This window comes from Notolepis coatsorum (assembly GCF_963971535.1).
Source record: "Notolepis coatsorum genome assembly, chromosome: 19".
Lineage (NCBI taxonomy): Eukaryota > Metazoa > Chordata > Actinopteri > Aulopiformes > Paralepididae > Notolepis > Notolepis coatsorum.
The window spans coordinates 38,845,584-38,860,795 of record NC_140183.1 but is presented as its reverse complement, the minus strand read 5'-3'; the positions used below and the strand labels follow the sequence as shown (position 1 = coordinate 38,860,795).

The 15,212-nt window shown below is 43.4% G+C and overlaps 1 protein-coding gene across 2 annotated transcripts in view; it reads left to right on the top strand.

Moving 5' to 3' along the window:
- smarcc1a (SWI/SNF related BAF chromatin remodeling complex subunit C1a) overlaps positions 1 to 15,212 on the top strand; it is a 101,468-nt gene that overhangs the window by 44,806 nt on the left and 41,450 nt on the right. For both annotated transcript variants that reach the window (XM_084335691.1, XM_084335690.1), the window contains exons 18-22: positions 824 to 934; positions 1,688 to 1,747; positions 1,904 to 2,162; positions 3,196 to 3,357; positions 14,212 to 14,267. In XM_084335691.1, coding sequence (XP_084191817.1) covers positions 824 to 934; positions 1,688 to 1,747; positions 1,904 to 2,162; positions 3,196 to 3,357; positions 14,212 to 14,267 — 648 coding nt within the window. The remainder of the gene's footprint in view (positions 1 to 823; positions 935 to 1,687; positions 1,748 to 1,903; positions 2,163 to 3,195; positions 3,358 to 14,211; positions 14,268 to 15,212) is intronic.

Below are 15,212 nucleotides of genomic sequence, written 5' to 3'. Positions count from 1 at the left end.
AACTACCGGTAATTGTCGGAAATTGATTTAACCCATAAATATTGGATCCGATTTTCTTTCTATAAAAACAGCATTTAAAAGTGAATTGTATCCTTTTAAATGCCCTTTTAAAATGAAAAATAGTGCTTGGAAAAGGACTTGAAAGTCCTTATATTTTGCAATGTCTGTGGGAACCCTGACACACCACATGGAAGCTCCACTGGGCTCCAACGCTCTTGTTCCCCCCCACCACACATGGATGGAGGAGGGAAATGCAAAGTATGTCCTCAGTGAAAAACCTTGTCAACATCTGCAATGAAAATATCTATATCAGTTTTATTTAATAAGATCACGTTGTCAGTCTGTTCACCTCACTCCAGTTAATTTTTTATTGCAGCAAAATCGGATTGTCTAGGGAAAATAATTGTTGGTGTTACTGTATCGATATAATATCCATGCGCAAAATATTGCGATATAGTGCTGTATTGATTTTTCTCCCCACCCCTAGTTAAAACAGTGATGTGTCTTGTCACTAGGACCTTCATCGGACACAAATGTCACTGTTTTACAGTGTGTATGTATGTGTTACCTCATGGATTCTTCACGTATGGAAGCAGCAAACGTTTTACCTACTACCTTTTTGGCACCTGTCTTTTGTATCAGTTCTTGGTCCTGCCTGGTACAGAAGCTGATGTCTCATTGTATTTATGCCCAGTGAGCTTGCGTTGGAGGCCATCACGAGCAGGGCATCAGAGTGTTATATAAAATCATGATGTGTAGACCACTGCTCACTTTGCCGTATTGTACCTTTGCATGATTAACTGACATTGTTGTTCTCCTCCAGATCCCCCCAGCTCAGCAGATGCTCAACTTCCCAGAGAAAGGCAAAGACAAGCCCACTGACCTGCAGAACTTTGGCCTTCGCCCGGACCTCTACTCAAAGAAAAACTCCAAGGTACCCCAATTATTTCACTGCTGGATAAGTAGTAAATTAAGAGGAAATAGGAAATTAAGAATAGTCTTTATCATGAACAGGAGAGTGAAGGAATAATAGTCGTATAACAGGAGAGTGAAGGAATAATAGTCGTATGAACAGGAGAGTGAATGAAGAATAGTCTCATGAACAGGAGAGTGAAGGAATAATAGTCTTATGAACAGGAGAGTGAATGAAGAATAGTCTCATGAACAGGAGAGTGAAGGAATAATAGTCTTATGAACAGGAGAGTGAAGGAATAATAGTCTTATGAACAGGAGAGTGAATGAAGAATAGTCTTATGAACAGGAGAGTGAAGGAATAATAGTCTTATGAACAGGAGAGTGAATGAAGAATAGTCTTATGAACAGGAGAGTGAATGAAGAATAGTCTTATGAACAGGAGAGTGAAGGAATAATAGTCTCATTATGAACAGGAGAGTGAATGTAGAATCGTCTTATCATGAACAGGAGAGTGAAGGAATAATAGTCTCATCATGAACAGGAGGGTGAATGAAGAATAGTCTTGTCATTTTGACTTGTTTCCAGAGTAAAGGCGCTGGCTCTGGCAGGGAATGTAGAATCGTCTTATCATGAAGTGGAACAGGGGGGTGAAACATCTTGTAATGTTTACTTGTTTCCAGAGTAAAGGCGCTGGCTCTGGCAGTGAATGTAGAATCGTCTTATGAAGTGGAACAGGGGGGTGAAACATCTTGTAATGTTTACTTGTTTCCAGAGTAAAGGCGCTGGCTCTGGCAGGGAATGGACGGAGCAGGAGACTCTACTGCTGTTGGAGGTAAAGTACATTTTGAAACTGAAACTTGAAGCTCTGCACCTGACCGTGATTATTATAAATAAAGTTTTAAGAATGCTGTCACAGCTGGTCATCCCTTCATCTCTACCCATCTCCCACCATTCACCCCTCCCTCCCTCCACTCATTCGCTCCACCAGGCCTTGGAGATGTACAAGGATGACTGGAACAAGGTGTCGGAGCACGTGGGCTCGCGCACCCAAGACGAATGCATCCTGCACTTCCTGCGGCTGCCCATCGAGGACCCCTACCTGGAGAGCACCGAGGCCACGCTGGGACCACTGGCCTACCAGCCCGTGCCTTTCAGCCAGTCGGGCAACCCCGTCATGAGCACCGTGGCCTTCTTGGCCTCCGTGGTGGACCCCCGGGTGGCCTCTGCCGCCGCCAAGGCTGCCCTCGGTGAGCCTGATGAAATATCACTATATGAAGAGAAAAGAAAAGTGAAATGTGTATTGTGAAGACGGCCACGATTTGATTTGAATTCACAAGGCCTCCGGTTATTCTCACCCTTTTTTTTTTTATCCACTTTTTTCTCCCATTTTCTATATTTTTCTCCCATCCCAATTTCGTATCATCCAATTCAACCCTCCCCTGTCACGAACGCTGTTTCTTGCCTCCCACAAGCCGGCTGCAATGTGGACTAAGTCATACATAGCACAAGTCCCCTCCGGTACTTGAGGTAATAGCAGTCGCATCTTTTCACCTGTGCCTCGATCTCTCAGTGGCAAGGAGTAACGCGTGGGAGGCTCACGCTGCCCCCGACACTTCCTGATTCTACTGCGCAGGCGCACCAACCGACCTGTAGGAGTCGCTGTCCACAACGCCCGATCCCCACCCATCAGTTTCCCACCCCCTAATACGGCCAATGTGTATTAGTATGAACGACCAGCTAAACTGAAAGCAATGTGGAGCGCTGGGCTCGAACAGGCAAGCCCAGCGTCTCCGTCATTTGTGGCGAGTGCCTTGCCCACTACGCCACGTAGCCGCCCTCGGTTATTCTCACCCCTAATGTTCTACATGACCCCTGAACATTCTCCTGAGTCCTGAGCATCGCTTACTTTTAGAAATTTAGAAATTCTTTATTTTTTTCTTATTTTCTTTGTTTAAAAAATTATAATGTTCTTGTGATAAACCAATAGAATTATACAGAAGAAACCAACCCAAACATGATCTCCTGGTCATACTAATGAAGATGAAGCTCCTTAGAAAACATGAATTGTTTCTCTTTCTGTGCATGTATTCCCTTGTTTACATTCAGAAACTCAGCGCTTTCCGTAGGTCCTCTCTGATCCAATGTGCATAGCGATTCCTTTGACACTATCGGTTGGGTTTGCACAACCAGGTGATGGATGTAAGCTATGGTACAGTCCTTCATATAGACCCTGTGGAAAGCCTTGTCCTGCCTAACGTTGCTGTGTTGGGTCCCCTGCAGAGGAGTTCTCCCGTGTGCGTGAGGAGGTGCCAGCGGAGCTGGTGGAGGCCCACGTGAAGAAGGTGCAGGAGGCGGCCCGCAGCACCGGCAAGGTGGACCCCGCCTACGGCCTGGAGAGCAGCGGCATCGCCGGCACGGCCCCCGAGGAGCCAGAGAAGACCGGTCAGTAAACGGGCTAACGCTGTAGCTGTGTGACCTGTGACCTATCAGAATTCCATGTGGAGCGCTAACAACGGTGTTGGTCCTCCTGGTCTACCGCAGAGTGCAAAGCAGCGAACACGACTTCCAATTCTACCATTGGCAAACGGTAGCTTGAATATTAACAACCAAATGTTAGAGCTAATGGTAGCTACCAAATATGATATATATTCCTAAATGTCTGTAATTTCCTCGCTCAATAATATTTGTTTGTAGCTAAGTGAACCAGACACCGTGCAGCGTTTGGCTGTAGAGTAGGAGGAACGAATGATGTCAGACATTGGGGAGAAGACATTTTTTATGACATGGTGCTACGATTTCAGCTCGACAACAAAAGCAAACATAAAGCCAGCATTGTAAAACTGACAATTGTTGGTATTGACAAACATTGCAACAGGAAATCAACTGTAGTCTTGGCTGGTTCTTCGTGACATGTCAAAACATTTGACTGAAACTGTCTATGAAACCTTTCCCCCACCATGTAAGTGCGGCTGAAAGTGACGTGACATTGTAAAAAGTTATTTCTATATACTTTGCAGCAATACTGATCATTATCAGGCCCAAGTAGCCTTTAAAATAGAGCAGGGATTCTCAAACTTTTTTATACCACGACTAGGGGTGTGGAAATTTCTCGATTCTAAGATGCATCGCGATACGGACGTGGACGATTCAGCATCGATGCAGTGACGGAACATAATCGATTATTAAAATAAGCTAACTTTTATGTTTTTTTTACAATGTAGCGCTTATGAGTATTGAACCGTTTTTAACAGCTGGGTATCGAGATACCTTTCTAGTATCTGTATCATGCAACACTAGTAAAGACATTTATTTTGACATTCTGATTTAAGAACTTTCTAAATAAAAGTAAATCTATCGGACTCCTTGTATTAATTGATGAAAAATTAGCCATGTGCAGTAATATAGATTATAAAATTGAGGATGTAATATATTATTGAGCTGCATCGAGATGCATTGTAGAATCGAATTGTGGACAGCTGAATCGTAATCGAATCATGGGGCCAGTGAAGATTCACAGCTCTAACCACGACCCCATTTTATTTAGGAATTGTTTTGGCGACACCACACTTAATGCATCGCGTAATTTCAACATGGAATTAAGGAATATCAAAATAAAACCACACGTTGTTGAACTTGATCATATGCATATTTATTAGAACTAGGGATGCACCGAATGGGAAATTCTTGGCCGAAACCGATACCGAAAATAGGAAACAGTTGGCCGAAAACCGAATGCCGAAAGGCCGAAAATGATTAATATAAATAAATATATATATAATGTATTTTTATTTTTATTTTTGCTACCTGATTATGGCAAAATACATGATTTTGGCAAAACTTAACTTAAATAATATTAATAATCACTATTATGGGCCCATAAAACATTTATTCAGCACTTTTGAATGCATACATTAATTCCAGACTGACTGCTGAAAGATTGTACAATTTAAACATTTTCTCTTTGCATACAACAAAATGTGCATTAAAGTCAAGTGCATTTTCTTTTCTCTGTAGGATAACTACAACAAAGTGCATTCAGAACCAAGCCAAGGTGCTTTAAAACTGCATAACGATCTGCATAAAGACACACACACAGGACTGTTGTATTTACTACATCTCCCATGACTCTTAGCGGGGGATGACGTAGCTTACGAGAGACGGGTCAAAGAGGAATGGAAGCGTTAGCTATCTTAACACTAACGTTAGTTCAAAAGGTTTTAACCGCGACGGGCATATAGTAATGGCGAGGATATAAAGCATGTTAATGACGCATTTATTGGATGCGTTGCTCGCAGAGTTTATAGAAACAGCGCAACTCCCAAGAGGAGTTAGTTATCACAGGCTGCAGAACGCAGGAAGAGCTGCCAAGCTGCTCACGTTGCACGTTTTGATTACGTCATCACAACAACACTTTAGGTTACGATTACGAACGTTACGTAACCCTGTTCTTTGACATTCAGTGATATATTTTCGGTGCTAAAACCCTGAAAGCCGAAAGAGCTTTTTTTTTGTATATATATAAATCTTTTTTCCCCCTCCTTTTTCCTCAGATTTTCTCCCATCTCAATGTTAGTCGTTATGCCAATACGCACTTACCCCCCACAGTTGGTCTGGGAGAGTGGAGGCTATCGCATGCTTCCTCCGACACACGTCTAGCCAATCAACCGCTTCTTTTCACCTGGCAGCGCGGACTCTCACTGAGAGGGTGTAACGTGTGGAAGGATCACACTACCCCCCTTAGATCCTATCCGTGCTGAGCAGGCGCCCCGACCGAACTGTAGGAGTCGCTGTTTACAACGACCCGGACCCACCCCGCCAGCTTTCCCACCCTCTAATACTGCCAATTGTATTAGTGTGAACGGCCAGCCAAGCTGGTGACAATGCCGGGAGCTGGATTCGAACAGGCGAATCCAGCGTCTCCGGCGTTGGTGACGAACGCAATCTCCGCTACGCCACCTGACCGCCGAAAGAGCCTTTTTAACCATTTTCGGCCGATAATCTTCGGTGGCCGAATTTTCGGTGCATCCCTAATTAGAACCATTTAATTACAGCACTATGTTATCAATACACATTTATAAAACAAGGCATATTTAGCCAAAATATGTTGCCAGAACATTAAATGTGCGCCCCCACGGTCACCTACCCACGACCCCACTTTGGGTTGCGACCCATAGTTTGAGAACCGCTGAAATAGAGGTTGCTCCATAGATTCTGCTTTTAGTTCTTGTGTTATTGTGTTTTTGGCCACCGGAGGGCAGCAGATACTAATATTAATAGTGTGTTGGCTAACCGGCAGGGTGAGGCACTGTGCTCTACCAGGCAGCAGTCAGTAGTGTTTTGTGTGTGTGGGTGGGTGAAGCCTCCTCTGTGGCATGTTTTATCCTACTACCACTAAGATAAACCAGATCATCTGAAGATTGAGTTCCACTCAGACGTGGATAAAAAATAATAGAATATAGCCTGCTGTCTATTCTCACCTGCATATCAAGCCCAAAGATGACTACTGTACATCCTATCTTGGCATTCACAGAGAACACACACACACACCAATGGAGGGCACTACAGCTGTGTGTGTGTGTGTGTGTGTGTGTGTGTGGATTAAAACCGTAGTGGCAGATGGGGAAGGGCTAAAAAGTGGGGCAGCGCACTCTGCCATGTGCCACAGCCTCTTCTCTTTTGCTCTCCTCTCTCTATTCTCTCTCCTCTCCTCCTCTCTCTATTCACTCTCTTATCTCTATCTCCTCTCGCTCCATCACTCCTCTATTTCTCTCTGCTCTCCTCTCTATCACTCCTCTCTCTATATCACTCCTCTCTCTCTCCCTAAATGAATACATTGTACATTCTACTGATGCCATCACAATCAATAAGCTGCTTTGAATGAGTTCAGTGCTGTGTCCCTCTAAAGCACTCTCCCTACACACATCACACAGTCAATAATCAAGCATTTAGTTCATGCATGACATGCTTTCTCACTCAGCGTGTTCATTTATGTAGACTGTCATGCTCGTGTGGACGTACACAACACTCCATGTAGGCCTAACCCTTCAAGCATCGGCCAATCCAGAGTAGGACTCAACAATAACTGGTCCAGAGTAGGACTCAACAATAATGTGTCCAGAGTAGGACTCAACAAATAACTGGTCCAGAGTAGGACTCAACAAATAACTGGACCAGAGTAGGACTCAACAATAATGTGTCCAGAGTAGGACTCAACAATAATGTGTCCAGAGTAGGACTCAACAATAATGTGTCCAGAGTAGGACTCAACAAATAACTGGTCCAGAGTAGGACTCAACAAATAACTGGACCAGAGTAGGACTCAACAATAATGTGTCCAGAGTAGGACTCAACAATAATGTGTCCAGAGTAGGACTCAACAATAATGTGTCCAGAGTAGGGCTCAACAAATAACTGGTCCAGAGTAGGACTCAACAATAATGTGTCCAGAGTAGGACTCAACAAATAACTGGTCCAGAGTAGGACTCAACAATAATGTGTCCAGAGTAGGACTCAACAATAATGTGTCCAGAGTAGGACTCAACAGTAGGACTCAACAATAATGTGTCCAGAGTAGGACTCAACAATAATGTGTCCAGAGTAGGACTCAACAGTAGGACTCAACAATAATGTGTCCAGAGTAGGACTCAACAAATAACTGGTCCAGAGTAGGACTCAATAAATAACTGGTCCAGAGTAGGACTCAACAAATAACTGGTCCAGAGTACGACTCAACAAATAACTGGTCCAGAGTACGACTCAACAAATAACTGGTCCAGAGTAGGACTCAATAAATAACTGGTCCAGAGTAGGACTCAACAAATAATCAAAATGTCATCAATCGCAATATCGGCTAGTGCGTATATATACGTTATTTGATTGAAATTTTTGCCGGTCTCCGTGTCCTGCAAGATTTCAATCTACCGGACAAATGGGATCAATTCCGGTCAGAGTTTATTGAGCTTAAAAACAATTGATAGGCAGGCTATATAAAGAATGACATCCTCAAGGCATGTAGATTTATAATATTTTAACTTAAAACTAGGCTACTTTTGCGTATATAGTCATTATATTCCAAATAAAATAAGTCATGATAATGATAATGCAGGACCTCTTTAGGGGGTCTTTATTCGGCATGCAACGAACTGGACATGCAATTGGAGCGGCACACACACACCGGGATACACACATGTAGGGGTGCACCGATGTATCGGTCACGTATCGGTATCGGCCGATAAGTGCCTTGTTGACTGCAATCGGCCTATCGGCCGATAAGCTTGAATGTGCCGATGGCAGTAGCCGATAAATATCCATCAATTTGTGTAGCGTCGAGACAAAAAAAAGTTCACTCGCGACCTACCTGCACAACGCCGCCCCCGGCCCACACACACACAAGCTACTGCATCAAAGTCACTACTTATGATTAACAAGGCATTCGTTTTGTGGCATTAACATTATATAGTTAGTGTTACACGTTCAATAACATCAGCATATTATTTACCCGAACGTAGCAAGCGTTCATACTAGCTCAGTTCCTTCCGTTGCTCAGAGCCCTGAGTTTTACCCATTCTGCAATCTGTTAATAACGTTTTCAATCGGACACATGTATAGAAAGGCTTTGTTTTATTATAACATTAGTTGCAGTAAAATCATTATGCCTCATTTAAGTTATCCTGCGGAGCTAAAAGCTAAACGTCGGCCGCGCCGTGTTGTTGTTCTAGAAAACCTCTCGTCAAAATCAATGGCGGACAAAAGCAGGAGTAAAAAATGCAACACGCTTGCCGATTGGTGGTAACAGCAGAGGCGGGTGCAAGCGGTGTGTGACGTAATTGGCAGAATCGACTGTCAATCAAAATGTCATTGGTTGAGACAATAGTATCTCGCTGCAGCCCAGCAGGTAGACCATGCTGGGAGAACTAGTATCTAGCTGCAGCCCTGCAGAACATACTGGGAGAGAGATAGTGCTATTTCTTGATGTTTCCTTTTTTTAAGTAAGTAAAGAGGCCCATGTTCATATCGGTGAGCACAATTTGTAAAACAAATATACAGTAGTTTCATAAAAAAAAAAAAAAAAATTACAAAAAAATGTAATATTAAAAAAAAAAATGTGGCCACAAATATCGGTATCGGCCGATTGTGTTAGTTGAACAATCGGTATCGGTGGCACATTTTCATATCGGTGCATCCCTACACATGCATTGTCTTTTTCTCAGTCGCCGATGCGATTGAGTCTCTGCACTTGACCCATCCCGTCGTCCTTCCCCCCCCCATGGGCAGCCGGGAGCAGATAGGGCGTCAACGTGAGCCGCGCCCCGGGGACCAATCCAAGTGCTCCTGCCCGTCTTCGTCAAGGACGCCACAGCGTTAGCGATCTGTTGTTGTGCATGTTTTTTCCATTGGGTTTATCTTATCGGGGGGGAAACCCTTGCGAGCACGGGGAGAACATGCAAACTCCACACAGAAAGGCCCGGGAGATACCCCACCTGGGTACCTGGCATCATGGAAACCTGGTCCCCAAGTGGGAATCGAACCCTGGACCTTCTTGCTGTGAGGTTACAGTGTTAACCACTACACCACCGAGTCCAGAGACTCCGTGCTGCTGCTGACTTTAAATCAAATAGGTGTCTCTGGGCAGTCGGCCCGACATTAAATACAGCAGTGTGTTATAATCACATTTTTATGAGCTAACGAATTCCGTTATATTGGACATTTGTATTAATTATATCAAGCGAATAACTGAGAAATTTGGCAGAGAGACGGCAACATTATCGTGAAATATAAACGTTGCGTGATGACTATTATATCTCCGCCTCCCAGTCCCAACGAAGAACATACCAATAGTATGCAACTGCAGAGCTGCAGAGCCAGCGGCGCTCTCAGGTCCGGTCTGGGGACTGCTCAGCAGCGCCACCCACCCAACAGCTGAATTGCCAATGGCTGAATTGGAGTATTGCACTGTGCGCGCACAACTGTTAGCTCTGCGGCTCTGCAGTTGCATGCTTCTCGCAAATCTAGCTCCCGCTGCCAAACCAAATGAATCTCGACATCGCTTCACTAATAGTCGTTATCAGAACACTACACACATCATAATAGAACACACATCGTTGTCATTATTAGACCTGCTTGGTGAAGCAACAATGAAACAAATGTAACTATTTTAATACAATTCAAATTGTGCTTAGAGGGAATTATTTTCACCGGACATTATGACCGGAGAGATTTAAATGTCGGACTTCAACAGATTTTGCTGGTCAAAAACCGGTAATTACCGGACAACGGAAACCCTGATGTTTGTGGTGGATTATGTTGGCGACACGATGGACATCAATACTTGGAATCGCGATCAGATAATTGCAGTGTTTCCCCTACCATTGCCTTGGCCAAAGGGACCCCCCGCCCCCCCTGAAAAAATTATAATAAAAATATATATATTATGAAAATTAAAAATAAACATTATTTATTATAATTAAATTTTTTACGTTTGCTTTGATTTGATTAGGGATCCCCATTAGCTGGTAGGGGTGTAACGGTATGCGGATACGTACTGTACCGCCTCAATGTGGTCCTCCGGTACAGTACGCGCTGTGCACCGAACGATTGCAATGGTATGGAACCTTTTTTTGCAGAACTTAAATCCCCCCGGCCCTAATATAACGTGCACAACTAACCGGATGTTGTTTGTTCATTACACGCAGCGCGCAGCTACACTGAACGATAGCTGTAATTCAGCAGAGCATATTAGCCTTAAGTATGGCAAGTCAATACTAACTGACCAGCCAGAGCTAGAAGATGCTCCCACAACATTCAAGTCTCCCGTTTGGGATAATTTCGGATTCCCAGTTAACGACAGTAATGGACAAAGACTGGTGGATCGCACTAAAGCTACGTGCCGGCTAGCCCCTTTCGTGACTGATGCACACTTGTGATGCAAGCCTTGCATCACAGTCACGAAAGGGGCTACGTTGCCGGCATTGTTCAACTTTATTGCGAACTTTATCACGCATTTGAAACGGCATCACCCTAATGTGAATATCACTGGTACACCGAAGAAGCAAACCCAGCTTCAAGCAGCTTCTCGCTATTAATTCAGACCGGGCCAAAGCAATAACAAACGCCATATGTGTTTTTATAGCAGCAGATCTGCGACCATACTCTGTTGTCGAGAACACAGGGTTTAAGCACATGTTAAAAGTAATAGAGCCCCGCTACCTAGTTCCCTCTCTTCCGTATTTCAGCCAGCAAGTCATACCAGCTCTGTATAAACTAGCTTCTTTCGTGACTGTAGCAAGCCCTGCCCCTGTATTCAAGCAGGGCTTGCTCATGAAAGGGGCTCTATATAAACAAGCACACGCTACAGTTGTCCAAGGCATCTGCTATATAATAATCTTCAGATTTACATTAAGTGGTATTAGTAGGTTACAGCAGTAAGCATTCGTTTGCTCAGTAAATTATGGCCAATTAGTTTGATATGATTTAATACAGTTAAATAAATAAATAGATAAATGAAAAGCAATATTTTTTTACTGTACCGAAAATAATACCGAACCGTGACTTCAAAACCGAGGTACGTACCAAACCGTGGGTTTTGTGTACCGTTACACCCCTATTAGCTGGTGCGATAGCAACCAGCTAGTCTTCCTGGGGTCCACACACAAAAAAACATACAAAAACAATCACTATTGCAAAAACAAAATTATTAAAAGTCAGTACACACAATGCATAATGAAACTACTGTAACAATTAAGATAGCTAAAATTACATTAGTGTAAAACAAAAACAAAAAATGACTTTACAGTGTTAAAAACAATTTAAAAACTATTTAAGATTATTTTAAAAAGTGAATCTACTGTAAATGCAGCAGAGGTTCCGAGGCAGGCCATTCCAAAGAGTTAATGCTCTAAAAATAAAAGATCTCCCCAAAGCGCTGGTTCTAGGACCTGGCAATTCAAGCTGCCCACTACTGGAACCTCTAGTCTAGTGTAATGCTCGTGCACAGTATTACTAAAAACAATCTTATGTATAAAAACAGGAGTTTTACTGCTCATGACCAACTTGAACAGCACAAGTATATTAAAAGACGATCTATTTTATGGCGGTCAGGTGGCGTAGCGGAGATTGCGTTTGTCACCAACGCCGGAGACGCTGGATTCGCCTGTTCGAATCCAGCTCCCAGCGTTGTCACCAGCTTGGCTGGCCGTTCACACTAATACAATTGGCAGTATTAGAGGGTGGGAAAGCTGGCGGGGTGGGTCGGGGTCGTTGTAAACAGCGACTCCTACAGTTCGGTCGGGGCGCCTGCTCAGCGCGGATAGGATCTAAGGGGGGTAGTGTGATCCTTCCACACGTTACACCCTCTCAGTGAGAGTCCGCGCTGCCAGGTGAAAAGAAGCGGTTGATTGGCTAGACGTGTGTCGGAGGAAGCACGTGATAGCCTCCACTCTCCCAGACCGACTATGGGGGGTAAGTGCGCAGCGACCAGGAAGGGGATTGGGAATTGGCATAACGACTAACATTGGGATGGGAGAACATCGGAGGAAAAAGGAGGGGAAAAAAGATTAAAAAAAAAAAAAAAAAAAAAAACTATTTTCAACGTTAAGCCAATTATTGCTTTAATCACAGTAACGTTGGCGAGCTAGCTAAATTATATACAAACTAACTGGATAGTTGATATAAGCCATTCTCCCTTTCTGTGTGTGTGTGTGTGTATGTGCGTCCCTGTCTCAACTCTGGTCTTTGGAAAGTTTGATATTTACTGAGGATGGCCAGACAATGTTGATATTTAAACTTTACTGCACCACTATGACGACACTGTTGACACCACGTATCCGTGACACGCATGCCCCGCGACAACACTAGTAGTTTTGGGGGGCCTACCACCCCCCCTGAAAAAAATCCTAGGGGAAACACTGAATTGGAATATTCTTTTCGGGGTACATCCTATAAAGGTAAGGGCTATATGATATCAATCTTGCGTTGATCCAACCATGTCCTCATATCGATCCGAACGTGTGTGTAACGTTACTCCACAACGTATGCCGTTGGTGATGATCAAAGCATCAAAAAACAACCCCCCCCCCCCTTTCATGCATTCATGATGAAACATAATACCTATGATATAGATTTGATTTGAGAATAATAGCGGGTCAAGGCAAGAAACGGCAACGTTTATAGTATAATACACTCATAAGGCTATTCTGCCTGGTGTTTGATACTAGTTATCCTTACATCATCCCTACTTTAACTCTTACTTAGGATTGGGTTGGATTTACATGTGCAAATTGACCACCTTAACACATTGACTGCCAGCCATTATAACCATCAATATAGCCAGTCTGCCACCGTTGAAAGCCTATGGAGATGTTTACCTTCTTTGCATGCCTATAACTTTTTTAAATTGTATTGCTATATTGACATTACTATGGCCCATTCAACATCAATTATCTATCGTTCCGGGTGTGGGAACGTTATATTTTTTCATTCATACATTGTTGTGTTAATACCGTCTTGAATATAAGTGTTTATAAGCTTTTCTGCTGTAATTCCAAAAACGCTAGTTATAGGCCCAAACGCATATGATAGATTATCGATTGCCGTTTCTTTCCTATACACGCTATATTAAAAAATGAAAATGTATATGATCGGTATACATTATGCTTCATCATGCGTGGAGGAAAGGGGGGGCGGGGGTAGTCTATAATTCCTTTATCGTCAGTAACGGCTTTATGTAGTATGGGTTGATATATTGATCAGACTGTTTGCAAACAAAGAAACGCACAATCGGGCTGAAACTAACGTTACTGTCCTCTTAGCGTTCGCCGATGAGACTGGAAGAAAAAGATCCCAATTATTTGACGCCGATCGCCTAGATCCATTTCCGGTTTGTATGGCGGAATAAACGCCGAAATCATATTGATTATTGTGTTATGGAAGCGATCCAAATGCACGCCAGTGTTTGTCTGTAGTCCCGTAGCAAGATATTACTGCCGGAGGGATTTCCTCGACGCACCAATCACAACTTCCGGTTTTGAGAGTGTAACTCGCCCGACCATCCACCAGGCGGCGGTATTGAGGCGTTGCAATCTCATTCAGGGTCCCGCTGCAGCTCCGGAGGTTGGCTGGATGAATTATGACTGCCATGGCGAAAAAATGAAATATTGATTTAAAAAAACGGCGTACGACGTTGTTGGCGTTCAACGCATGGCGGGCAATAACTACTTTCGCCGTTTTGGCGATGGATGTGTTACGGATGTGTTAACGTCCTCTCTGTGTCTCACTCTGTGTCTCACTCACCCTTTCCAGAAATCACAGAGCCAGAGAAGATGGACACGGACTCAGATTCCCAGCAACCAGACAAGGTGAGACCGCCCAAAAGTGTGTAAATGTAATGCAAGTGTTTACGTTTTATTTTTATTATTATTTATTTTACACTTCTGCAGATCTGCAATTTTCCATGTTTTTTATTTCTTTCCAGAAATGGTCATTTATGAGATGAATGTAAATCTGCAGGTTTTCTTAGGGGGGGCGTAGATAAACCACACTGACATACCCATAGACAAATGAGATCCTCTTAGAAGATCCTGGTCTGATCCGGACAGCTGTGTTGACCCCCGATTCACCTCTGAGCAGCCAATCAACGTGAAGATGCACTTGTGTACAGTCTATAGCACAATGTGATGTCTCCAATCGGACAGACATCCATCAGCTTCTGACGTCAGCAAGCATAAGTGCAGCCATCTGTTACAGCAGGGCCATAGATCAGGAGGGTTCAATGATGTCACACGCGCCAGTGTGCTACTGTTTCAGCTGATCTAATCTAGACCTATGGTAGGCTAACACTAACTGTAGCGCTCTGAGATTTGCCCCGCAATTGTAAAGCGCATTACAAATAAAATCTATTATTATTAACACATTTTCAACTGGGATCGCCTACATTATATTTTGTCTACTCAAGTCTTATGACTATGTTGTTTTGATTTAGTTTACTTGTGTTTATGCTTATTAAATAATTAGGCTGTTACAGGGGGTGATTTTTGGTGTACTGGCTGAACATTCTCTGCCATTCACTATGAGGCCGTGTCACAGCCTCATGCAAGACACATTCACAGTTAAGACGATAGAGAATATCAGGGAAACATCATTTTCTCTTATCACAATTTCTGAACACATTTCTGGTCTGGAGTTGCTATGACATGGCTCCCTGTTCGCTTCAGGATTGATTTTAAAATTGGGATGTTTGTGTTCAAGGCATTGAATGGTCTGGCCCCTCAGTACCTAGCTGAACTTCTCCATGTTTGCACCCC